A 19,504-nucleotide genomic window follows, 5' to 3' on the forward strand; every position below is an offset into this window, starting at 1 on the left:
CTCTCAGATATTTGTGACTTAATATAACTTTAGCTCCTAAACCGATAGATTAGAAAGGATTAGGATTCTCTGGGGGCCTCCATCCTGCCTGGGGCCCTCCAGACCTGGAAACTGTCATGATTTATGGCTTCAGTTCTTCATTGATGGAACTGGAGACAACAGAACGGAGGAATGAATGAAACACTTCACCTCAGACGTCCTCATGGTTAAATCACACAGCAAACACTCTTTTGATTTGAGTGTAATCCCACTGCATGCAAATCATTGTCGCACTGTTTGTGTGTGATTTGTTTGCAGTGAAACGTGATAGTTTGTCGTACCAATGTATGTGTGTGTGTTAGAGGAGCAGGCTGTCAATCAAAGCCTGTTCAAAGAAACACTCTCACTTCAGTCAGGTCAGAGTCTGTGCAGTAAAACACTGTTTGGTATCATAGGGTCATAAGAGTCGTGTTTCTCCTGCTGCACAGTGGATTTTATTTTGATTATTAACATGAGGTCAAGAGCTGAATCCAGAATCTGCTTGGTTGTGGATTTCTGTTCATCTTTGTGTGTCTGCTCCAGGTGTGATGGAAAGAGAGTGTGTGAGCTGAACACTAGCGTGGTCCGTACCTCTGATCCCTGCTACGGCACATTCAAATACCTGGAGACCAACTACTCGTAAACTGCTTCAGTACACCTGGAGATGATGCTCAGCTGGTCTGATGTCTGCATCAGGTCACACTTCATGAGGAAGACTTTCCCATCAGACAAGTCTTCCTCAGTAAAGTCCCCCTTCAGCTGAACTCATCTCAGATTGTGCATCGGAATGCAGAACAAGTCTCGGACACTGGTCGAGCAGGAAGCTGGCGTCTGTCAGCTGTGGGCATAGGATGTTTTACTGCCTAGTTGTGTAAAACCCCCAAACTCCTTCCGTCTTCCTCCTTTATGTGATTTAATCAGGACTTCCTGCAGGCCGGCCCTCTCTGGGCAGCTGATCAGATCAGTATAAGTAGCAGGTGACTCGGTCCTCCTCCATCAGCTCTGCTCTGCACCTGGACCCTGATCCTCTGTCACGTCATGTTCTGCTCCAGGCTGTGTGAGTACTGATGAAGAAGCCATGTGAGCTGACGCTTAAATTCGTAACAATTTGTTGGTTTTATCACTTTGGTTTTACAGTAAACAAAGTCTCTGTTAATCTCATTAAAATGAGGTTCCATTAAAATAGACTGGAAGGTGACGGTATTGGCTTGGTACTGATCTAAAGTGGAGAATTGAACTGAACCTGCTGTGATGAGCTAATTAGCTGTGACGTCTCAGCTGCTTGATTGTTGCTGTTAGCTTGTTAGCTTGTTAGCTTGCTTTATGTTAATATTTGCAAAATACTGACAGGATCAGAATCAGAATCACTTTATTTATCCCCGAGGGGAAATTACTTTTTGTTACAGACATTAGAAATCAATTAGAAAATCAGTAGAAATCAAAGATAAATAGAAATATAATAACAATATCTAAATACCTAGACCCTGAGTTGTTTCTAAAGAAGAAGAAACATATTTACTGCTGTATAAAAACCTTTGACATGAATGCACCAGTATGAATGTACAGTGTCTGAGTGACTGTCAGAGTTCAGTAGTTTGATTGACAGGCAGGAATGACTTCCTGTGTCTCTCAGTGGTGCATCATGGGAGTCGGAGTCTGTTGCTGAGCGAGCTCCTGTAGCTGGTCAGCACAGTGTGGAGCGGGTGGGAGGGACAGTCCAGTATGGTCTTTACTTTGGACCACATGTTTATGTAATGTGTTAACCCTGCAGTCAAGTCAAGTTAGCTAATTTGACATTCTCAAGCGACTTTATTAGTGAATGGTTAAAGACTGGAACTACAGCTGATGCTGAGTCTAACCTGGGGTTTGTCTTTTCAGTTCTGACGGCAGCATGCTTGCTCCTGGGCTCAGGTGAGTTACTGGTTGAAGGCCTCTTTGTCTGTGTTCAGATCACCAGCTTCCTTCTGTGTGTGCATCGGTCTAAATGTCCAGTCTGTGTTCCACTGGTGTCTGAGGAAGTCCTGGTGTCTCAGCTGAAGTAGCTGATGGCCATCCACCATGTCACTGAAAGTGTTCTGCAGCTCCGCTCTCTGCAGAGTAACACCAAAACAATCATCCTTTTTACTTTTTCAGGTATTCACTGATTATTCCTTTATTTTCCCATTTCAGCTTTTTCCGGAGCCCAGAATTTCCCCCCCCCCAGCGTGAACGCCCTCTCCACAGACCGAGTGGTCACCTGTGACGACCTGGACAACGTGCAGCGCCTGAGCTGTGGTATGATGCTGCAGGATGTATGAGCAGCTTGACAGCATGGAGAAGTTTTAAACATTCTGTCCCCCCCCCCATGTGTGCTGCAGACAGTGGTGTGATCGTCGTGCAGTCAGTTCTGTACGGACGTTCAGACACAGAGACCTGCAGTGAGGGCCGACCCGCGAACCAGCTCACCAACACTGACTGCGCTCAGAAAGGCACCCTGGAGGTCATCAAGAAAAGGTCACGAGCTCTGCTCACACACCTTCACCCTGCAAAGGGGGCGCTGCTGTTCAACTGAGGGCAGATAAGACACTGCATTACTGCATCACCATCTAGTGGTTGAAAGTGGCATTACACAAGTTATAAGACACACTACACTGAAACGCAGCTCTTGGTCTGCTGCAGGTGTTCTGATCAATGACACTGATCAGTTTAACTTATCACCCAGAAATAGAATTTCAATTTAACTTTAAATAAAAATGTATGAACTTTGATTTTTGATCATAAATGAATATTTGAATGTGACAGGAAGCAGCTGAGTGTCTGAGGGATGTTTTAAAAACACTTTCCTGTTTCCTGCAGATGTGACGGCAAGAGAGTGTGTGAAATAAACACAAACCTGGTTCACACGTCTGATCCCTGTGGCGGCATCTTTAAATACCTGGACACCACCTACGCCTGCTTCCCAGCCAGTGAGTGCTGCTGAGTGATCAGAGGTGAAGTGGTGATGTCTCTGATGTGAGTTCTGTCTGTGTCAGTCCACAGTGTAACATGTGAGCAGTCCCTGGCAACCCTCCACTGTGGTGAGTTCACACCTGCTGTTTCTGGTGGATTCATGTGATGTGATGGTATTGACCATGTCTTTTTCCCATGTTAGATGCAGGACAGGTCATTTATGTCTACGGGGCTGACTATGGACGCCAGGACCAGACCACCTGCTCTTTCCGTCGGCCCGCCGGTCAGGTCCAAAATGTCTACTGCTCATCTCCCACCAACAAAGTTGCTGAAAGGTACGTGGGCTGGCTGTCTTTGTGGGAATGGTTCTGTTCACGCCGACAGAACTCGGCTGACCCGCTTCACTCTGTGTCCACAGCTGTAACGGGAAGAACACCTGCACTGTCAAAGCCAGCAACTCCATGTTTGGAGACCCCTGCGGTGGAACGTACAAGTACCTGGACGTGTCCTACATATGTCAGTGTAAGTGGCTCCGAGTCCCCTTCCATCACTCACACAACAAAACAGGCTGCAGTTCACCTAGAGGGCGCTGTGACACAGTCCTTAAACAAACACCTGTTCCGGGGTGGATGTGGATCAGAATCCAGGATGCTGTACAGTGGCTCGTGGTGACATCACTGATGTGATAGAACAGGATGTTTATTGATTTGAATTATTAGTGATTTTGACCCCATTCATTCTGGACCGTCTCTAATGATGTGAGAACAAATTAACTTAATGTGTGTTTCATCTGCAGATGTTGCACTAAAACCCTGACTCCACCAAAAGTATGTGGACACCTGATTACTGACCCATCAATGTATCCTTAAATATTAAAGACACCATCTGTGTTTGAGGGTTAGCTTCTCTACTGTTCATTCTGCATGTTAATCAGACTTCCAATGTAACTCTTTAATCACAGACCTCCAGGAATGACTGAGCCTCATTTTCAGACATTTTATTGGGGTCACAGCAGCTGCAGCACGACACAGGATCATACATCACTGATTCACCACAGACCATGGAAACAAAATAAATTAACTGGAAAACCATTTCACATTTAGTGTATTTCAGTGCACATTGGTCATGATAATAAATAATATTCATGTTAAAACAAACAAAAGCTACTGAGACTTCTTTCAGACTCTTTTATCAGTAAACAGAGTGATTCCCTTCGTTCAGTAACGGCTCACTTTTCTACACAAACAGAACTTTCACCAATAAATATCTCGTACTTCATGTATATTTGTCCCTATATGTACAGGTCAGGTCTCCCTTTGTTGTGCAGCCTGAAAACTGGCCCCAGTTTGTGTGTCTTTGCTCCAAACCCTGACACGTGAGGACAAACTGAAAAGCAGGTTCTTCAGCCTCAGGAAGCACATTTTAAAACATGTAGTGATGAAAAACACTTAAACTGTAAAATGCCCAAATACAGATGAATGGAATGTGGAGGAGGAGGAGGAGGAAGGAGGGGTGTGTGTGTGTTACTCTGTCTGGGGCACGGAGATGGCCGGGCCCTTGGGGTCGTCGAAGCGGTCCATGGTGTGGAGCTGCATGATCATGTGCAGGCCGTACGTCAGCACCAGCACCATGAGGAGGCTGGTCATCAGACCCATCCAGATCCCAGGGGAGAAGAAGCCTGCGCAGTCACTGGCATACGAGAACTCGCCGCCGCTCACGTTGAAGCCCTGGATCTGCAGAGGGGTGTGAACGTTAACGCACACTGAAGTCACACAATAACACAGACTAACCCCTGACAGAGAGACCAGCAGCTACCAGCACCGTGTGAGGAAAAACCAAAGACTCTAACCTGGAAGTCTTCAAGGGAGACCCTCCACTGATTGGCCGGATCTTTGGACGAGCGCGGGACGAGCAGCGGCCAGCGGAAGTTGGTGACGGACTCGCAGCGGTACGAGTACTCGGCGGGAGCGTAAATGTTCCTGCTGCCGTTGAACGTGGCTTTGGTGCCGTCGTACTCCAGCTCCACGGCGTCCAGCGTGAACCAGCGGCGTGCCGACACCTGGTAGTGACGCTGGCTCATAGCAAAGCTGCGAACACATTGAGAGAGTTTAAAAGACTCATTCTTACATCTGAACTGTGTGTGTGTGTACAGTATGCAGTGAGTGTGTGTGTGTGTGTACATGCAGTGAGTGTGTGTGTACATGCAGTGTGTGTGTGTGTACATGCAGTGTGTGTGTGTGTACATGCAGTGAGTGTGTGTGTACATGCAGTGAGTGTGTGTGTGTGTGTACATGCAGTGAGTGTGTGTGTACAGTGTACATGCAGTGTGTGTGTGTGTGTGTGTACAGTGTACAGTGTACATGCTGTGTGTGTGTGTGTAGTGTGCACAGACTCACATCAGTTTGAAGCTGCGGTGTCCGAGCACGTTCTCATAGTTCAGGACCAGCCTGCAGAGAAACAAACATGAAAACAGGTTCAACATGCAAACATACATGCACTGTGTGATGAAGCCTCAGATCTTAAAGGTTTGCAGCTCTGTTTGATGTAAGTTTATTATAAATTAACATATTTAGTGTCAAAAATTATTTTTAAAAGCTGAGAAAAATCTACATTTAATGTTAGACAAAAACATTTTTTCCATAAATAAGTTTTACTAATTTAATAAATATAAAACTTTTTATCCAACATTGGTAAATGTGTGAAATTTTTTAAAATGTACTTTTTGTACAAATACAATGTCAGAAATGTCTTTTTTTCATAAATGTGTGAAGTAGTACTGTTAGAAATGGTGGACTTAGAGTAAATACATATAACGGACAGCCGGGGCCTCTGAGCATCTCACCTCGCTTTGGTTTTGTCGCAGCTGGAGCCGTGGAGTTTGGGGCTAACGCCCTCGCCAAAGGTGGACGGGGTCAGGTTGTGGTCTTCCCAGCGGCCGCTGCGAAGGATGCTCACAGACAGGCCCGTGGCCCACAGAAGGATGCAGGTGTTGTCCCCCTCCTGTGGAAACAGAAGCAGCTGTGAGCTGTTGTGTGTCTTCTTACTGTTGTGTGTTCGCGCTCCGTTGTCTGAACCTCCACCTTAAACTCCACCGGGCCATAGATCCCAGCCTTCTCCTTGATCTTCCGCTGTCTCTCCCTCTCTCTCCCCCTCTCCCTGTATCCGCCTCTGGCCTGCAGCAGAGAGCGTCCTCCGCCCAGACTTGCCTCCACAGACAGAGACGCCGCTTCCTGTGTGGACAGAAGGGGACAGACGGTGAAGACGCGCACACATGTGACCAGTCACATGCCAGAGAAGGACAGAGACTGACCTGTGAGGGCCGCAGGGCTGTGTAAATGGCCGTGTATGGGACAGACTGGGTCCTCATGATGCTCAGCACCTGACCGATCACCTCGTCTGAGGAAACAAACAGACTGTTGGTGTCCAGTTAAAACTGTCAGATCCTGAAACCGGTCCGAGATCAGACTCACCATTTCCACTGAGAATCTCTTTTGCAGACATCAGGTCGGCTCTGGAGGAAAAACAAACAAGGCTACATGAAGAAAAGCTGTTGTTTCAGTCACACTGATTTTCAGAATTACAGTTACAGTTGTTGATTACACATATTTATTATTGGTGGAACAGGTGTGATGGTGTGAGGCAAAAGACCAAGGTGTGTTTTCGGTTTCTGGTGGAGGTTCAGAAAGTTCTAAGAAATGGAAAGTTAAGGGGCTTTCAATCTGAAAGGGTTAGAAGTAGGGCTGTGTATTGGCAAGAATCTGGCGATATGATACATATCACGATACTATACCATATACGATGTATCCTGCGATTTTTACATATATATATATATATATACATATGTGTATATATATATACACATATGTATATACATATATATACATATATACACATATATATATATACATATATACACATATATACATACATATATACATATATACATACATATGTGTATATATGCATATATATATAATGTATATATTATTATATATTTATATAAATATATATATATATATTCAAGAGTATGGAAACTTGTTTGGAAAGCCTCGTCTGAATACTAGTATATATAGTATATATATATGTGAATACTAATACATCTTTCACAATAATTATAATTATTTTAATTATAAGAACATTGCACAATGCAGCTGTATCTCACATTCAAGTTGTTTTATGCTGAAAGAGACAGTGTGCACCACAAAAGTAAGATGTTGAAATTAATGTTTGCTCATAAATAATTAATAAAAAATAGATTTGGCCACAACTTAAATCGATTCCAGTATCTTCAAATAAAATATCGCGATATTTCACAGAATCGATTTTTTCTTACACCCCTAGTCACAGGTAGTGACGGCCAAATGAAGCTTTCTGAAGCTGGTATTTAAATAGGAAGCTTTTCAACACACCGACTCTCTGGTGGCATCTGGTGGCCAAACGTATGAAGAGCAGTTTGAAGTGCACGGCCTCATGGCTGCCAAGTCGAGATAAATCGATGGCTTCTGTTTAATATCATGTGACAATTCTTTCTGATCTCAGGCCATCGTTGTGAACATGTTTTTTTTTTGGGTGATAAAATAATTTTTTTATGAATAATCTTTCCTTGTTTCAGACATCGACAGGACCTCCTCGTTCATCGTTACTCCTGAAATGATTAACATTTGAATTTTATGGAAGAAGAACTCCCGATGTTTAAAAACAGGTCCTGCAGAGACACGCCTACGTTACATCTGTATCACACCGACCAGCTGATTTGTGCAGCAGTTAATCCGAACCACCGGCTTCAAAAGAACCGCAGGGTGTCTGTCTGAGTGTCTGAGTGTGAAAATAAAGTCTGGAGGCTGAAAAACTCCTTCGTGTTGCTTTAACAGTTAAGACAGCAGCACGACCTGAATATGTCCTCCACAAGTGTCCACGTCAGAGTGTGTGTGTGTCTCTGTGTGTGTCTCACCCCATGCCGTAGGGCAGCCTGAACACCAGCAGGGCAGGAGAGGAGGTGTTCAGTCTGAGCTGGCTCAGCGTCTCAGGGTCCATGTACAGAGGGGAGGTCTCCAACTGGTCCTGCAGCTGACCAATCACAGCATTCGAGGCCGGCCAGGACACAGCAGGTAACACCAGAGGGGAGGAGGAGGACCGCAGAGCTCCCTGTGACACACAGAGACACACACACAGAGACACACAGACACACACAGAGACACACACAGAGACACAGACAGAGACACAGACACACACACACACAGAGACACAGACAGAGACACAGACACACACACACACAGAGACACACACACAGACACACAGACACACACACACACAGACACACACAGAGACACAGACAGACACACACACAGACAGACACACAAACAGACAGACACACAAACAGACAGACACACACAGACACACACACACACACAGAGACACACACACACAGACACACACAGAGACACACACACACACACACAGAGACACAGACAGAGACAGAGACACAGAGACACACAGACACACACACACACACACAGACACACACACAGACACACACACACAGACAGACACACAAACAGACACACACACACAGAGACACACACACAGACAGACACACAAACAGACACACACACAGAGAGACACACACAGCCACACACAGACACACACAGACACACACAACCAGTCAGAGATAATAAGCTTGTGCTGTGGGCAGAGCAGCACCCAGACCAGCATCAATAAAACATCCAGATCTGAGACACCAGTGAAACTCCAAGGTGTCAGTAATTCTACAGATGTTTCACATAAAGCCTGCATCGTTTCAGCCGTACATTAGTGTGGTGGCTTATACAGAGTGCAGAGCCTTCCATGTGTTCTCACACAGGATCATAATGAACCTGATGAACACTGCTCTCACCTCCAGGTTGGGAAACACGCTGTCCTGCTTGTTTCCAAACGCTCCTCCATACATGGTGAAGTCCTCGACGCTCATCTGAAGAAGAAACACTTCAATAAGTAAGATAATAAATTCTGATAGAACTCATCCTTTAAAAGAAGCTGTCAGTAGATGTTTGAAAGGCCGACCGACCACCGGAGGCTGTGAAGGTTCACTAAAGGTTTCAGCTCATCGTTTCAGGGAAAACATACAATTCCAAGAAGGTTTTGTCTGATGAAATAATACTTTGTGTGTGTACCTTGTCTTGAAGGAACAGCACCACATTTCGCGGTCCAGCCTCCAGAGCCTTCTCCAGGTAGGAGGCCAGCTGCTGCTGCCCGACGATGTGCCCCGCTGTGGGAGGACTCTGTGACGGCACGGAGGTCCTGAGGATCCAGATCACACAGAGAAGGGAAGGGAGCCATGAAATCATACAGCAGGACTACAGGGACACACTGCAGTAACAGGAAGTGGAGTATTTACTGTTATTTTTATTATTAAAACCAGTTTAGAGAGCAAGGATTCTTTTTTATTAATTTTATTGTTTTTTTTATTGTATTTTTATGTGTCTAGGTAAAATAAAACACATACGAGTTTATAGTAAAATGTTCAGACTTGTGTTCTAATTTCAAATCAATGATATTAAATCGCTGCATCATCAAACGGGTCATGACGACAGGTGCACCTGCCTGTCTGCGGTCCTCACATCAACTCAGCTTATTTATTATTTAAAGGCCCAAATGAAACACTACCCTGAGTATTTAACCCTGAAGCCTCCGCACATCCAGCTAACCGTTAGCTGCAGCACGGACGGCTAAGGACGTCAGAACCGTTAGCCCAGAGGAGCGCGTCCGTGAGCGGCGAGAACCCAAACGAACAAACAAACACACGAACACGTCGCGGTGCTCACCCTTCGCTTGTCCACAGAATCAGCGGCACCTGCTCCTCACAGTTCCCCGTCTTTAAAACGCTCAACACGGCGAGAAAAACGACCAAAGGCGCAGAGATGCGCTGGAGCTGCAGTGTCCGTGCCGGCGCCATCTTTACAGTCTCTGACAGCAGGTGACGACGACGTCACGTGACCGAGGAAGCGCCCGGACAGCTCGATGTTTATTTATTTATTTATTTATTTATTTCATTTAATTTTTATTACCGCTTACAATTTGTTTTAATTTTTTATTTTAAACAAGCAATAAAAATATTATTTAAAATTCCTAAATCAATATTTTACAATAAAAACGATTGTTTTTTTAAATATAAGAAATAATATATATTTTATTATATTATAATATAATATAAAATAACTACATACTATTTCAACAAATAAAGGTTAAAAGGTAAAAATGTATACATGAATCTAAAATTATAACAAATTGCTTTTAAAAAACAGATTTGTGTAAGCTAATAAATAATAATTTAAGGTACATAAAACAACTTGGTAAAGTCAGTGTAAGAAGGAAAAGTAGAGAGCCTGCGGACATAAAGGAGAGAGGGAAGATAAACTGTGTAGGAGCAGGAGATCAGGTGGAAAGCTGAGCGTCTACAGAGTTAGATCAGTGATGAAACACGAACAAGCCAAAAGAAAATGTAGAAAAGTGACAGACTTTATTGGCACCCCGTAGAGTAGGAAAGAGTGAAAGAGTGGCAATCACAGTAAGGCAATGCATTTAGAAAACTACCACAGCCCCTTTTCTCCTTATAAAAGCCACTGATCTCTGCAGTATGATATATATATATATATATATATCTGTGATGGGGCAGATTCAGAGGAACGTTTCAATAAATGATTTAAAACAGAAAGGTTCTACAGTCCTAACAAAGGATCTGTAGGAGAATCAGAGGAGACTGAGTGGTGACGGAGCAGCTGACGGATTTCAGACACATGGACGTAACAAAGTTAAAATGATCCCCCAAAAGTCATTCAGTCTGCATGGCTCTCTGCAGCACCTCACACTCATTAAATTACCAAAATAATAATAATAATAAATCCCACTGCATACTAATATTTAGTACGTCAAACAGCAGCTTTGTGTAAGTCTCTTCTAGGTTCGGGGTGACATGAACATGGATGGTTGTGCAGAGCTCAGGTTTACATTCAATCAGGAGGAGAAGACGCTGCTGTTCCACGTCTTCCATTGAAAACAGGATGATCAGGTAGTTCAAGGGCTGTGTGACCGTCTCAGTGCTGACGGGCTTTTATTGTGAAGGAGCAGTGTGTTTTTGGATGTAAACACTGAACAGCTGATCCTGGCTGAGTGAGTGAGTCAAAAATCACTTCTGAACAGGAACCAGCCGTCGCTGGTCTGTAACGGTCCAAACCTGGCTGCTCACAGGTCACAGAACCCCCACCCAGTCGCCCGTCTACAGCGCTGTGTGTCCCGTTTGAGGTGGCAGTGGAGCATCACAGCCATTCAGCTTGCTGAAAGAATGATGTTGCCCTTGTTTTTAAACAATGGTGGAATTGTAAAGGGGCTTCTGGGAGAGAAATGCCCGTAAAAACCATCAGAATGTTCACCGGTCGTGACCATGGCACAGCCCAGAGAGGAGGCGTGGAGCTCCAGCAGAGGAAAGAGGAGGGTTCTGTGGTTTAAAAGACGTTACCCTCACGTTTAAGGTAAAGGTTGGTGAATTCTGTTGGCGGTGAGGAGTGACAGCGGGGAGAGGACCGGGACTCAGGATTTGGTCTGTATCTGGCTGTGGAGGGCCTCGGCCTGCGCCTTCAGGCTGCGGAATTCCACCTGGATGCAGTCAGTCAACGTCTTCCTCATTTCCAACTGAAAGGTTCAGAGAAAGAAGAAGGAGTTACACAAATATAAAGAGACTGCTGCAACATAAGGTGTTACCAACAGTGAAAGAAAATGGAGCTCCACGACATGGATTTGAGTCCCTCAAACAATCACAGTGATGTTATTAAGAGTCCAAACCAAAGATTCCCAGAAATCTGCCGGCTCAAACATTCACAGAGCATGATGAAACGAACACATGTGCGATATTTTGCTTTCTGTCCTCACCTGGCTCTTGTTTTCAGCTCGAAGGGATTCCACGATGTCTTTGACACTGAACGGCTTCCCCACCAGGACTGTGATTCTCTGCAAGTAAACCAGTAAAAAAATGAATGTGAGCCACGACAGGCAGGAAAACACAAAACGAGATAAAGTGATCTTACCTTTCCAGTCTGAGGAATGTAGGGCTGCACATTGGGCAGAACATCACTCAAACCTGAGACACAGGTGGGACAGAAAAAGCCTCATGAATGTCCACAGCTGACCAGGACAGATGTGTCTGAAACAAGTTATGATGTTCTGAAGAAATATTATTTTAAAAACTTAAAAATGGGTCCTGAATGCATCATAGCACAGTGTCAACAGGGACTTGTGCGATTACATTTATTCTGAATCCCACGATGCAGTGTGTGTGTGTGTGTGTGTGTGTGTGTGTGGTAGCAGGTTACTCACCAACATGCCAGAGTGGCAGGATGATTGGATTAAGGGAACACTCGGCTATTAGCCGACCAACACCTAAACCATAAAACACAGAAACGTCAGTGTGACTCTCACTGATCTCACACACACACACTCTCTACACTCACCCCATTTTAAACGTATGAACTCCTCAGTCATGTTGACTTTGCCTGTTAAATGAGGAACGGAACATGAGGAGCTTATTTCCACTGTGAGAAACCAAATAATTGAAGAACCTAATAAGTGAGCTGGTTGGCGAACCTTCGGGGAAAATGTGCACCCACTCTCCTTTGTTCAGCCTCTCCAAAATAAAATCCATTCCTTTCTGGTAGACACCATCACCTGCAGAGGGACACACACAGAGCGTCAGCCCCTGATTCAGCAGAGAGGAGGCTGAGGGCTGGCAGATGCTCACCTCTGCAGACGGGCACACACTTCCCGCGGCTGAAGAATCTGGAGTGCAGCTCTTTAGTGAAGCAGATGTCAGACGCTGTAGGCGTCCTGATCCATCAAAGGAAACAAGAACTCAGTATCTGAACAGTCAGGACTAGATTTTGGAAGAGGAACTAAAAAAAACTCACCAACGCATCTTATTGAAGTTCCATAGCTGCCTGAGCTTCAGCACACCTGTAGCCAACGAACACTGTTTATTATTATTGTTAGCAGACGTGTGGTTTCAGATCGTGCGTCTGTTTTTTTTACCCCAGATATGCGGGTCATCCATGCAGGACTGGTGATTGGACAACGTGATAAGAGGCGTGCCAGAGGGCCGCTCATCAATGAGGTTCATCAAAACCTCCTGGTTGTGGACTGTCAGGCAGTTCATGTACTCTGAAGAACGACAGGCCGCGAAGCAGTGAGGACCCAGTGGCTGTGGTTTGGTGTGTGTGTGTGTGTGTGTGTGTGTGTAATACTTTAACTTACTCGTCCAGAAGTAGGAATACGAGCCCACCATGCCCATGATCAGCGAGCTGGAGATCCTCCATGACAGAGCAGGGCATTGTGGGAATGGCCATCTGACCTCCAGGGGCATCTCTGCACCCACACACACACACACACACACAGCCAGAGCACAGTGTGTTACAGGACATCTGTGTTTGTAGCTTTAGCCTTTAGCACTGCTTAGCACTTCTGTGTTCCCCAAAATCTTCAAGCAAAACTCAAAGTGTGAGTTTGTCTCGCAGTCTGGACAGAGGAGGACAGTTACAGGAGGGAACTATGACCGATGAGACGATAACTTCCGGGTTGGTTGTTGTATTTACAGTCTCTGCTCCTATGCTAGCTGACGTTAGCGTGCTAGCTAACCGGCTACTAGCCACAGTTTGACGACGCTCTGTGTAAAAATAAATAAATAAATAGATGAAGACGGGCTCTGTAAATACAGAATGAGTTTGTAAATGACATGTCGAGTTGTAGATCAACGGTTCACTGCACGTGTGTACACACACACACACACACTCATTCAACAGTTATCTACACATTTACTCGCTCTGTGTTTGTGTTAAATTGTCTCACGGACTCTAACTACACACACGTGTCGTGTACCTCTGTGATGGAATAACTTATATAACGTTATTATCGCCGGTAAATCAAAAAACTTCACAACACCAAACATGCTCACCTTTCTCCTGTAGGCTGCCTGTCACCGAACCCGGAAGTGCAAGTCTGACGTACGGAACTGTGGGTATTGTAGTCTTCAGGGTTTACACCGTTAAACCTGATCATTTGTTATATTAATGTAACGTAATCTACGGCCCGAGGCAGAAGCTTGATGCTCGCGTGTTTGGGCCGCACAGATAAACACAACAGGCGCCATGTTGTGAAAAACACGTCCGCGCTGAAACGTGGACTTGTGGGTAACGGATGTTGTGAAGTGGGCCAAAGGTGAAGGGCGTTTAGAGCTGTACTGTTTGGGTTTGCGTTGATGGTGAATGACCGTGACATGAACACGTGACTGCTGCCAAAAAGGGCCCTGAATGAAACCACCAGCAGGCTGAACATGTATGGATGGACAAATGGCTCCACCAACAGACAGGAAGAGGGACTGGACCTCTGAACCTCTGAGGGACTGGACCTCTGAGGGACTGGACTTCTGAGGGACTGGACCGCTGAGCCTTTGAGGGACTGGACCTCTGAACCTCTGAGGGACGGGACCTCTGAGGGACTGGACCGCTGAGCCTTTGAGGGACGGGACCTCTGAGGGACTGGACCGCTGAGCCTTTGAGGGACTGGACCTCTGAGGGACTGGACTTCTGAGCCTCTGAGGGACTGGACCTCTGAACCTCTGAGGGACTGGACCTCTGAACCTCTGAGGGACAGGACCTCTGAGCCTTTGAGGGACTGGACCTCTGAGGGACTGGACTTCTGAGGGACTGGACCGCTGAGCCTTTGAGGGACTGGACCTCTGAACCTCTGAGGGACGGGACCTCTGAGGGACTGGACCGCTGAGCCTTTGAGGGACTGGACCTCTGAGGGACTGGACTTCTGAGCCTCTGAGGGACTGGACCTCTGAGGGACTGGACCTCTGTGGGACTGGACTTCTGAGGGACTGGACCTCTGAGCCTCTGAGGGACTGGACCTCTGAGGGACCTCCTTTGGTCACCTCTCTCTGTGTTTTTGTGGGCGGAGCTTGCTGAGGTTAAGTTCAGATCTTCAGACCGTGTTTAAAGAGTCATAGCCTGTTTTGGGGCAGTCGCTGCACATAAAAGACCAAAAGTCAAATATGAAAGTGTCACATTTGGGATCAGCTCTAATAAATAAACACACACATTCAGGCTTTGGCTGAAAAATGAGTTTAAAACATTGATAATAAATATGGATCTGAGAATCATACATTCAGAAATGTGCGTTTACATTGTTGCTCACAGAGTGAGAATAAAATTACAAAGGATGACACAATTACAAAAAGGTAATTTGTAAAATTAAATGTAAAAGAACACAACAATGAACACATGGCGCCCCCTCCTGAGACACAGTAGGAGGTACAGGGAGCGGCGCTCCTTCACCAGCCGGGAGCCAGCGCGTCCAGGCCCTTCAGCGCCACCTCGAAGCCCAAAAAACAGGCCTGTGAGAGAGAGGAGGAGGAAGGAATGACTCACCGCAAACATCTCAACACAACGATACACAAATATGTTGAAGTGTTACCGCGTTGGCCGGGAAGGCTCGGAGGAAGACGGCATTGAATCCCTTATAGAGAGCTCTGGGTCCTTCTTCTTTAATCAGAGCTCTGAGAACGTCCAGCAGCCCCCTGTACTTACCATCAGCAGCTACACACACACAGACACACACAGAGTTATAATGTGTACTCTTTATTTCATACTCTGGACTCAGGCCTGGACGTCGTCCTCTCTGACCTGTCTGGAAGTTTGACTTGAGGACATCGGGCGGAAGCGCGATGGTCCAGTTTAGTATCCCCGCCACGCCGCCGGCCAGGAGGATGTTGGGAGTGCTGAGCTGAGAAACACTGACACACAAAACCAGGCGTTTGCAGGTGTCTGCACTTCACACAAGTGCTCAGTGTTACCGTGGTGACTGACCTTTGACCCTCGGGAGTCAGGAAGCGCTTGAGGTATTCGTATGTGAGGAAGTACAGACCGTTGGAAGGCACATCTACGAGAGACAACACATGAGGCAATGCAATAAAAACATGGTTACACAACACAGACACACACACATACACACCTCTGATGAGAGTGAGTACAGTCCCTTTGTAGACGCTGCGGATGCCCTGCTCCTTGTAGAGCCGGACCGCACAGTCCAGTGGACCTGCATACTTAGAGCCTCCGCTGCTGGACTGCACCTGCAAACACACAACTCAGATGAAGACGGGTGAAGACACAGGTGAAGACACACACATGGACAGTTCTGACACGGTGTGAATGCAGCCGCACCTGCAGTAAACACTTGATCCTCTCTCCCGGAGCCACGATCACTGTGGTGAAGACTCCAGCCAGACATCCTGACAGGAAGATCTGAAGGTGTCTGAGCAGAGGACACCAGAGTAAATACAGCATCACACGGGACAGGACAGGACAGGACAGGACAGGACAGGACAGGACAGGACAGAGGGACAGAGGAAAAAGACGGAGGGACAGGACAGGACAGAGGGACAGAGGAAAAAGGACAGAGGGACAGAGGAAAAAGGCGGAGGGACAGGACAGGACAGAGGGACAGAGGAAAAAGGCGGAGGGACAGGACAGGACAAGACAAGACAAGACAAGACAAGACAGGGGGACAGAGGGACAGGACAGGACAGAGGGAAAAGACAGAGGGACAGGACAGGGCAGGACAGAGGGACAGAGGAAAAAGACAGAGGGACAGGACAGGACAAGACAGGGGGACAGAGGGACAGGACAGGACAGGACAGGTCAGAGGGACAGAAAGACAGCAGAACAGCTGGACAGCAGCCCTGAACCACAACACACAGTGAGACTGAAGAAGTCTTTGGAGGTGAGACTGAGATGCTCTAATGTACACACAGAGAGGTGTTGAGGGGGAGGACGGGGGAGGACGGGGGAGTGTGGGAGGTGTGTCACAGCAATAAACGAATGACAGCAGAGAGGAGGGAGACCTGTTTATATATAGAGCTGTATTCCAGGCATTACAAACACAGGAAACACACACGTGTGTGTCTGTGTGTCTGTGTGTGTGTGTGTGTCACTGTGTTACAGTGCTTTCTAGGGTGGGCTTTTGATTTTCAGAATCATCACTTCATTGATCATAATTCGGTCATCATGGACACTCGCTGTCATTTTGGACTTTAGTGTCAGACTTTGTAACTTTTATTTTATATCTTAATTTTTTTGTTTTTAAGGAATATTAACTGAAAAAACTTTGACATAAACCAGCAGAATGTTTTTATTTAGTGTTTTTTCTGCTCTCTGACACATTCTTTACATTTGGTCTGTTTACTCGTGGCAGGTTTCAGCCTCCAGGTGTGTGTGAGCGAGAGAGAGAGAGAGAGCGAGAGAGAGAGTTTCACTAACGTTAACGGTTTGCCAGGGTCCGTCTGCTGGAGCTGTTTTCCCAGACCGAAGCCAAAGAAACTGATGGCCATCATAGGAGCCACACCGGCCAGGGGAGCCCCCATCCCCTTATAGAGGCCGAGGACACCCTGGAGACAGAGAGAGAGGGAGAGAGAGAGGGAGAGAGGGAGAGAGAGAGGGAGAGAGAGAATGCTTCATTTACATTCTATTTGTCCTTTCTGTGTGTCTGTGTGTGTGAGAGAGTGTGTTTGTGTGTGTGTCTGTGTGTGTGTCTGTGTGTGTGTGTGTGTGTGAGAGAGTGTGTGTCCGTGTCTGTGTGTGTGTGTGTCCGTGTGTGTGTGTCTGTGTGTGTGTGTGTGAGAGTGTGTCTGTGTGTGTGTGTGTCCGTGTCTGTGTGTGTGTGTCTGTGTGTGTGTGTGTGAGAGTGTGTCTGTGTGTGTGTGAGAGAGTGTGTCTGTGTGTGTGTCTGTGTGTGTGTCCGTGTCTGTGTCTGTGTGTGTGAGAGTGTGTTTGTGTGTGTGTCCGTGTCTGTGTGTGTGTGTGTGTGTTCACCTCTTTGGACACAGTCTTGCGGAAGCAGTCATAAGTTCCTGTGTAGAGCACATACTGAGCACCTTTGGGCTGCGTCTGCAACCTGACCTGTAGAACACACACACAGACAGACACACACACACAGACAGACACACACACACAGACAGACACACACACACACACAGACACACACACAGGGAGGAGGGTGTGAGACAGGAGACGCCCATCACTGTGTCCGCTGATAGACCTCTGACAGTTGCTGTGATGTCCACACACTGACTTCTAGATAAAACTCTGAGGTCACAGTTACACAACGAACTGATCAATGAAGAGCACACAGCAGTAAATGAGCACATGGAAGAAAGTGGATCAAACACAATGATGACACATCACTCACCTTTGTGTCATTAATGTTTAACTGTTCTCTCACAGTTTGACTTCTGAACAGTGTGAGGGTTTAATTCATAATAACAGTCATAATACATCTGTACATTTCTCCTGTTGGTGTATGTTCCTCCACCCTCCCTGTAAACCAGCTGATGTCACACCTGAGTTCTGTAAGTACCGGACACTCTGCAGCTCGCGGCCTCGGTGACGTTCTAAGCTGATTTATCAATAATCTCCTGATCAGTGACGGCAGCTCCGTGATCACTGACTTTTCCAACCAAACGGAAAGCAGCCCTAAACCGTTCAGAAGAACCAGAACCAGAACCAGAACCGTGCCAGTCCTTCAGAACAGGTTCTGATTGTCTGGAAGGAACTTGTGACAAAGTCCAGACCTGCAGCACGTGACCCAGCCGTTCGCTCACCTTGATGGTGTCCAGCGGGTGTCCGGCCAGCAGCAGGCAGGCTCCGCCGAACCCACCGGCCACGAAGTTCTTGAGCGGAGAAACTTTTGCTTCTTCCCCCATCCTGTCCCCGCATGGCCAGAGCAGCAGCAGACAGCCGGGCCTCGGTCCGCCTCGGTCCGCCTCGGTCCGCCTCTCACGATCCGTTCCTCCCCGCCGCCGCTCAGGAGGGAGGAGGGAGGAGGGAGGGGGTGAGGCGCTCAGCTGACGGCTGCGCGGAAGTTACTGGACAGACAGACGTTCAGTCTCTGAGGGATCATCAATAAATACTGATCTAGACACAGACCGACAACTTCACAACTTCCTGCGGACAGAGCTGCAGATCCTGATCCACAGTTTGTTTGATTGTTAATGCGCATGAGCAGAGAAAGAGGACAGAAGCGTCTGCAGGTAATAAAAAGAAGGAGGAGGAGGTCCACTGTCCCGGAGCGCATCCTGTATTTACAGTCACAGACTGCAAAACAGCGACATCTAGTGGTTGCAACAAAACCCACCTTGGAAAATGAGGATTTACAAACTTTAGAGACAAAATCACAAGAGTATGACACAATGATGAGAAAGCTGCTCAGGGTTAGGAGGAAAAACTAAATAATAATAATAAATAATAACATTTCATTAACAACAAAACGATGAGATAAAGAGTTTTAAGGGGAAAGCAGTAAAATTATTACAGTACACGTGTAAATAACACAGAAAAACTGTACCAGTGACTGATAAAAACAATAACATAGACTATTATACAATTGTATAGTGTATGTTATTTTATATATTTATTTTTAAAATAAGTTTCACATTGTTTGGATTATAAATATATAAATAATT

At 46.3% G+C, this 19,504-nt stretch overlaps 4 protein-coding genes across 6 annotated transcripts; 1 reads left to right on the plus strand and 3 right to left on the minus strand.

Annotated features, from left to right (window-relative positions):
• Positions 1 to 988: 988 nt before the first annotated feature.
• On the plus strand, positions 989 to 4,010 carry LOC114438099 (L-rhamnose-binding lectin SML-like). 2 transcript variants are annotated; one of them, XM_028409209.1, is made up of 10 exons: positions 989 to 1,075; positions 1,897 to 1,929; positions 2,188 to 2,292; positions 2,376 to 2,511; positions 2,854 to 2,963; positions 3,030 to 3,074; positions 3,149 to 3,281; positions 3,365 to 3,468; positions 3,743 to 3,805; positions 3,939 to 4,010. In XM_028409209.1, exons 1-9 carry the CDS (start codon positions 1,057 to 1,059, stop codon positions 3,760 to 3,762), a joined length of 705 nt encoding a protein of 234 aa, XP_028265010.1. In that variant the 5' UTR covers positions 989 to 1,056; the 3' UTR covers positions 3,763 to 3,805; positions 3,939 to 4,010. The 2 variants fall into 2 exon arrangements, with proteins under 2 accessions (XP_028265010.1, XP_028265009.1); XM_028409208.1 differs by lacking the exon at positions 3,939 to 4,010 and having other exon boundaries at positions 3,743 to 3,843.
• Positions 3,928 to 9,907, minus strand: atp6ap1a (ATPase H+ transporting accessory protein 1a). The gene is made up of 11 exons (XM_028409193.1): positions 9,768 to 9,907; positions 9,117 to 9,243; positions 8,840 to 8,914; positions 7,898 to 8,091; positions 6,417 to 6,457; positions 6,257 to 6,342; positions 6,027 to 6,176; positions 5,789 to 5,946; positions 5,343 to 5,393; positions 4,796 to 5,033; positions 3,928 to 4,679 (listed from the first exon to the last, which is right to left on the minus strand). Exons 1-11 carry the CDS (start codon positions 9,896 to 9,898, stop codon positions 4,470 to 4,472), a joined length of 1,461 nt encoding a protein of 486 aa, XP_028264994.1. The 5' UTR covers positions 9,899 to 9,907; the 3' UTR covers positions 3,928 to 4,469.
• A 536-nt stretch (positions 9,908 to 10,443) lies between these two features.
• tafazzin (tafazzin, phospholipid-lysophospholipid transacylase) lies at positions 10,444 to 14,160 on the minus strand. Of its 2 annotated transcripts, XM_028409203.1 has the most exons (11): positions 13,940 to 14,160; positions 13,243 to 13,353; positions 13,021 to 13,149; positions 12,900 to 12,945; positions 12,734 to 12,819; positions 12,580 to 12,660; positions 12,447 to 12,488; positions 12,313 to 12,375; positions 12,024 to 12,076; positions 11,869 to 11,946; positions 10,444 to 11,631 (listed from the first exon to the last, which is right to left on the minus strand). In XM_028409203.1, exons 2-11 carry the CDS (start codon positions 13,349 to 13,351, stop codon positions 11,530 to 11,532), a joined length of 789 nt encoding a protein of 262 aa, XP_028265004.1. In that variant the 5' UTR covers positions 13,352 to 13,353; positions 13,940 to 14,160; the 3' UTR covers positions 10,444 to 11,529. The 2 variants fall into 2 exon arrangements, with proteins under 2 accessions (XP_028265004.1, XP_028265003.1); XM_028409202.1 differs by having other exon boundaries at positions 13,021 to 13,353.
• Positions 14,161 to 15,094: 934 nt separating this feature from the next.
• On the minus strand, positions 15,095 to 19,039 carry LOC114438094 (mitochondrial carnitine/acylcarnitine carrier protein-like). The gene is made up of 9 exons (XM_028409201.1): positions 18,644 to 19,039; positions 17,856 to 17,942; positions 17,304 to 17,431; positions 16,209 to 16,299; positions 16,000 to 16,117; positions 15,855 to 15,927; positions 15,672 to 15,781; positions 15,463 to 15,584; positions 15,095 to 15,382 (listed from the first exon to the last, which is right to left on the minus strand). The coding sequence occupies exons 1-9, from the start codon at positions 18,743 to 18,745 to the stop codon at positions 15,320 to 15,322; spliced, it is 894 nt and encodes a 297-aa protein (XP_028265002.1). The 5' UTR covers positions 18,746 to 19,039; the 3' UTR covers positions 15,095 to 15,319.
• Positions 19,040 to 19,504: the final 465 nt, after the last annotated feature.

This window comes from Parambassis ranga, chromosome 7, assembly GCF_900634625.1.
Source record: "Parambassis ranga chromosome 7, fParRan2.1, whole genome shotgun sequence".
Classification (NCBI taxonomy): Eukaryota; Metazoa; Chordata; class Actinopteri; family Ambassidae; genus Parambassis; species Parambassis ranga.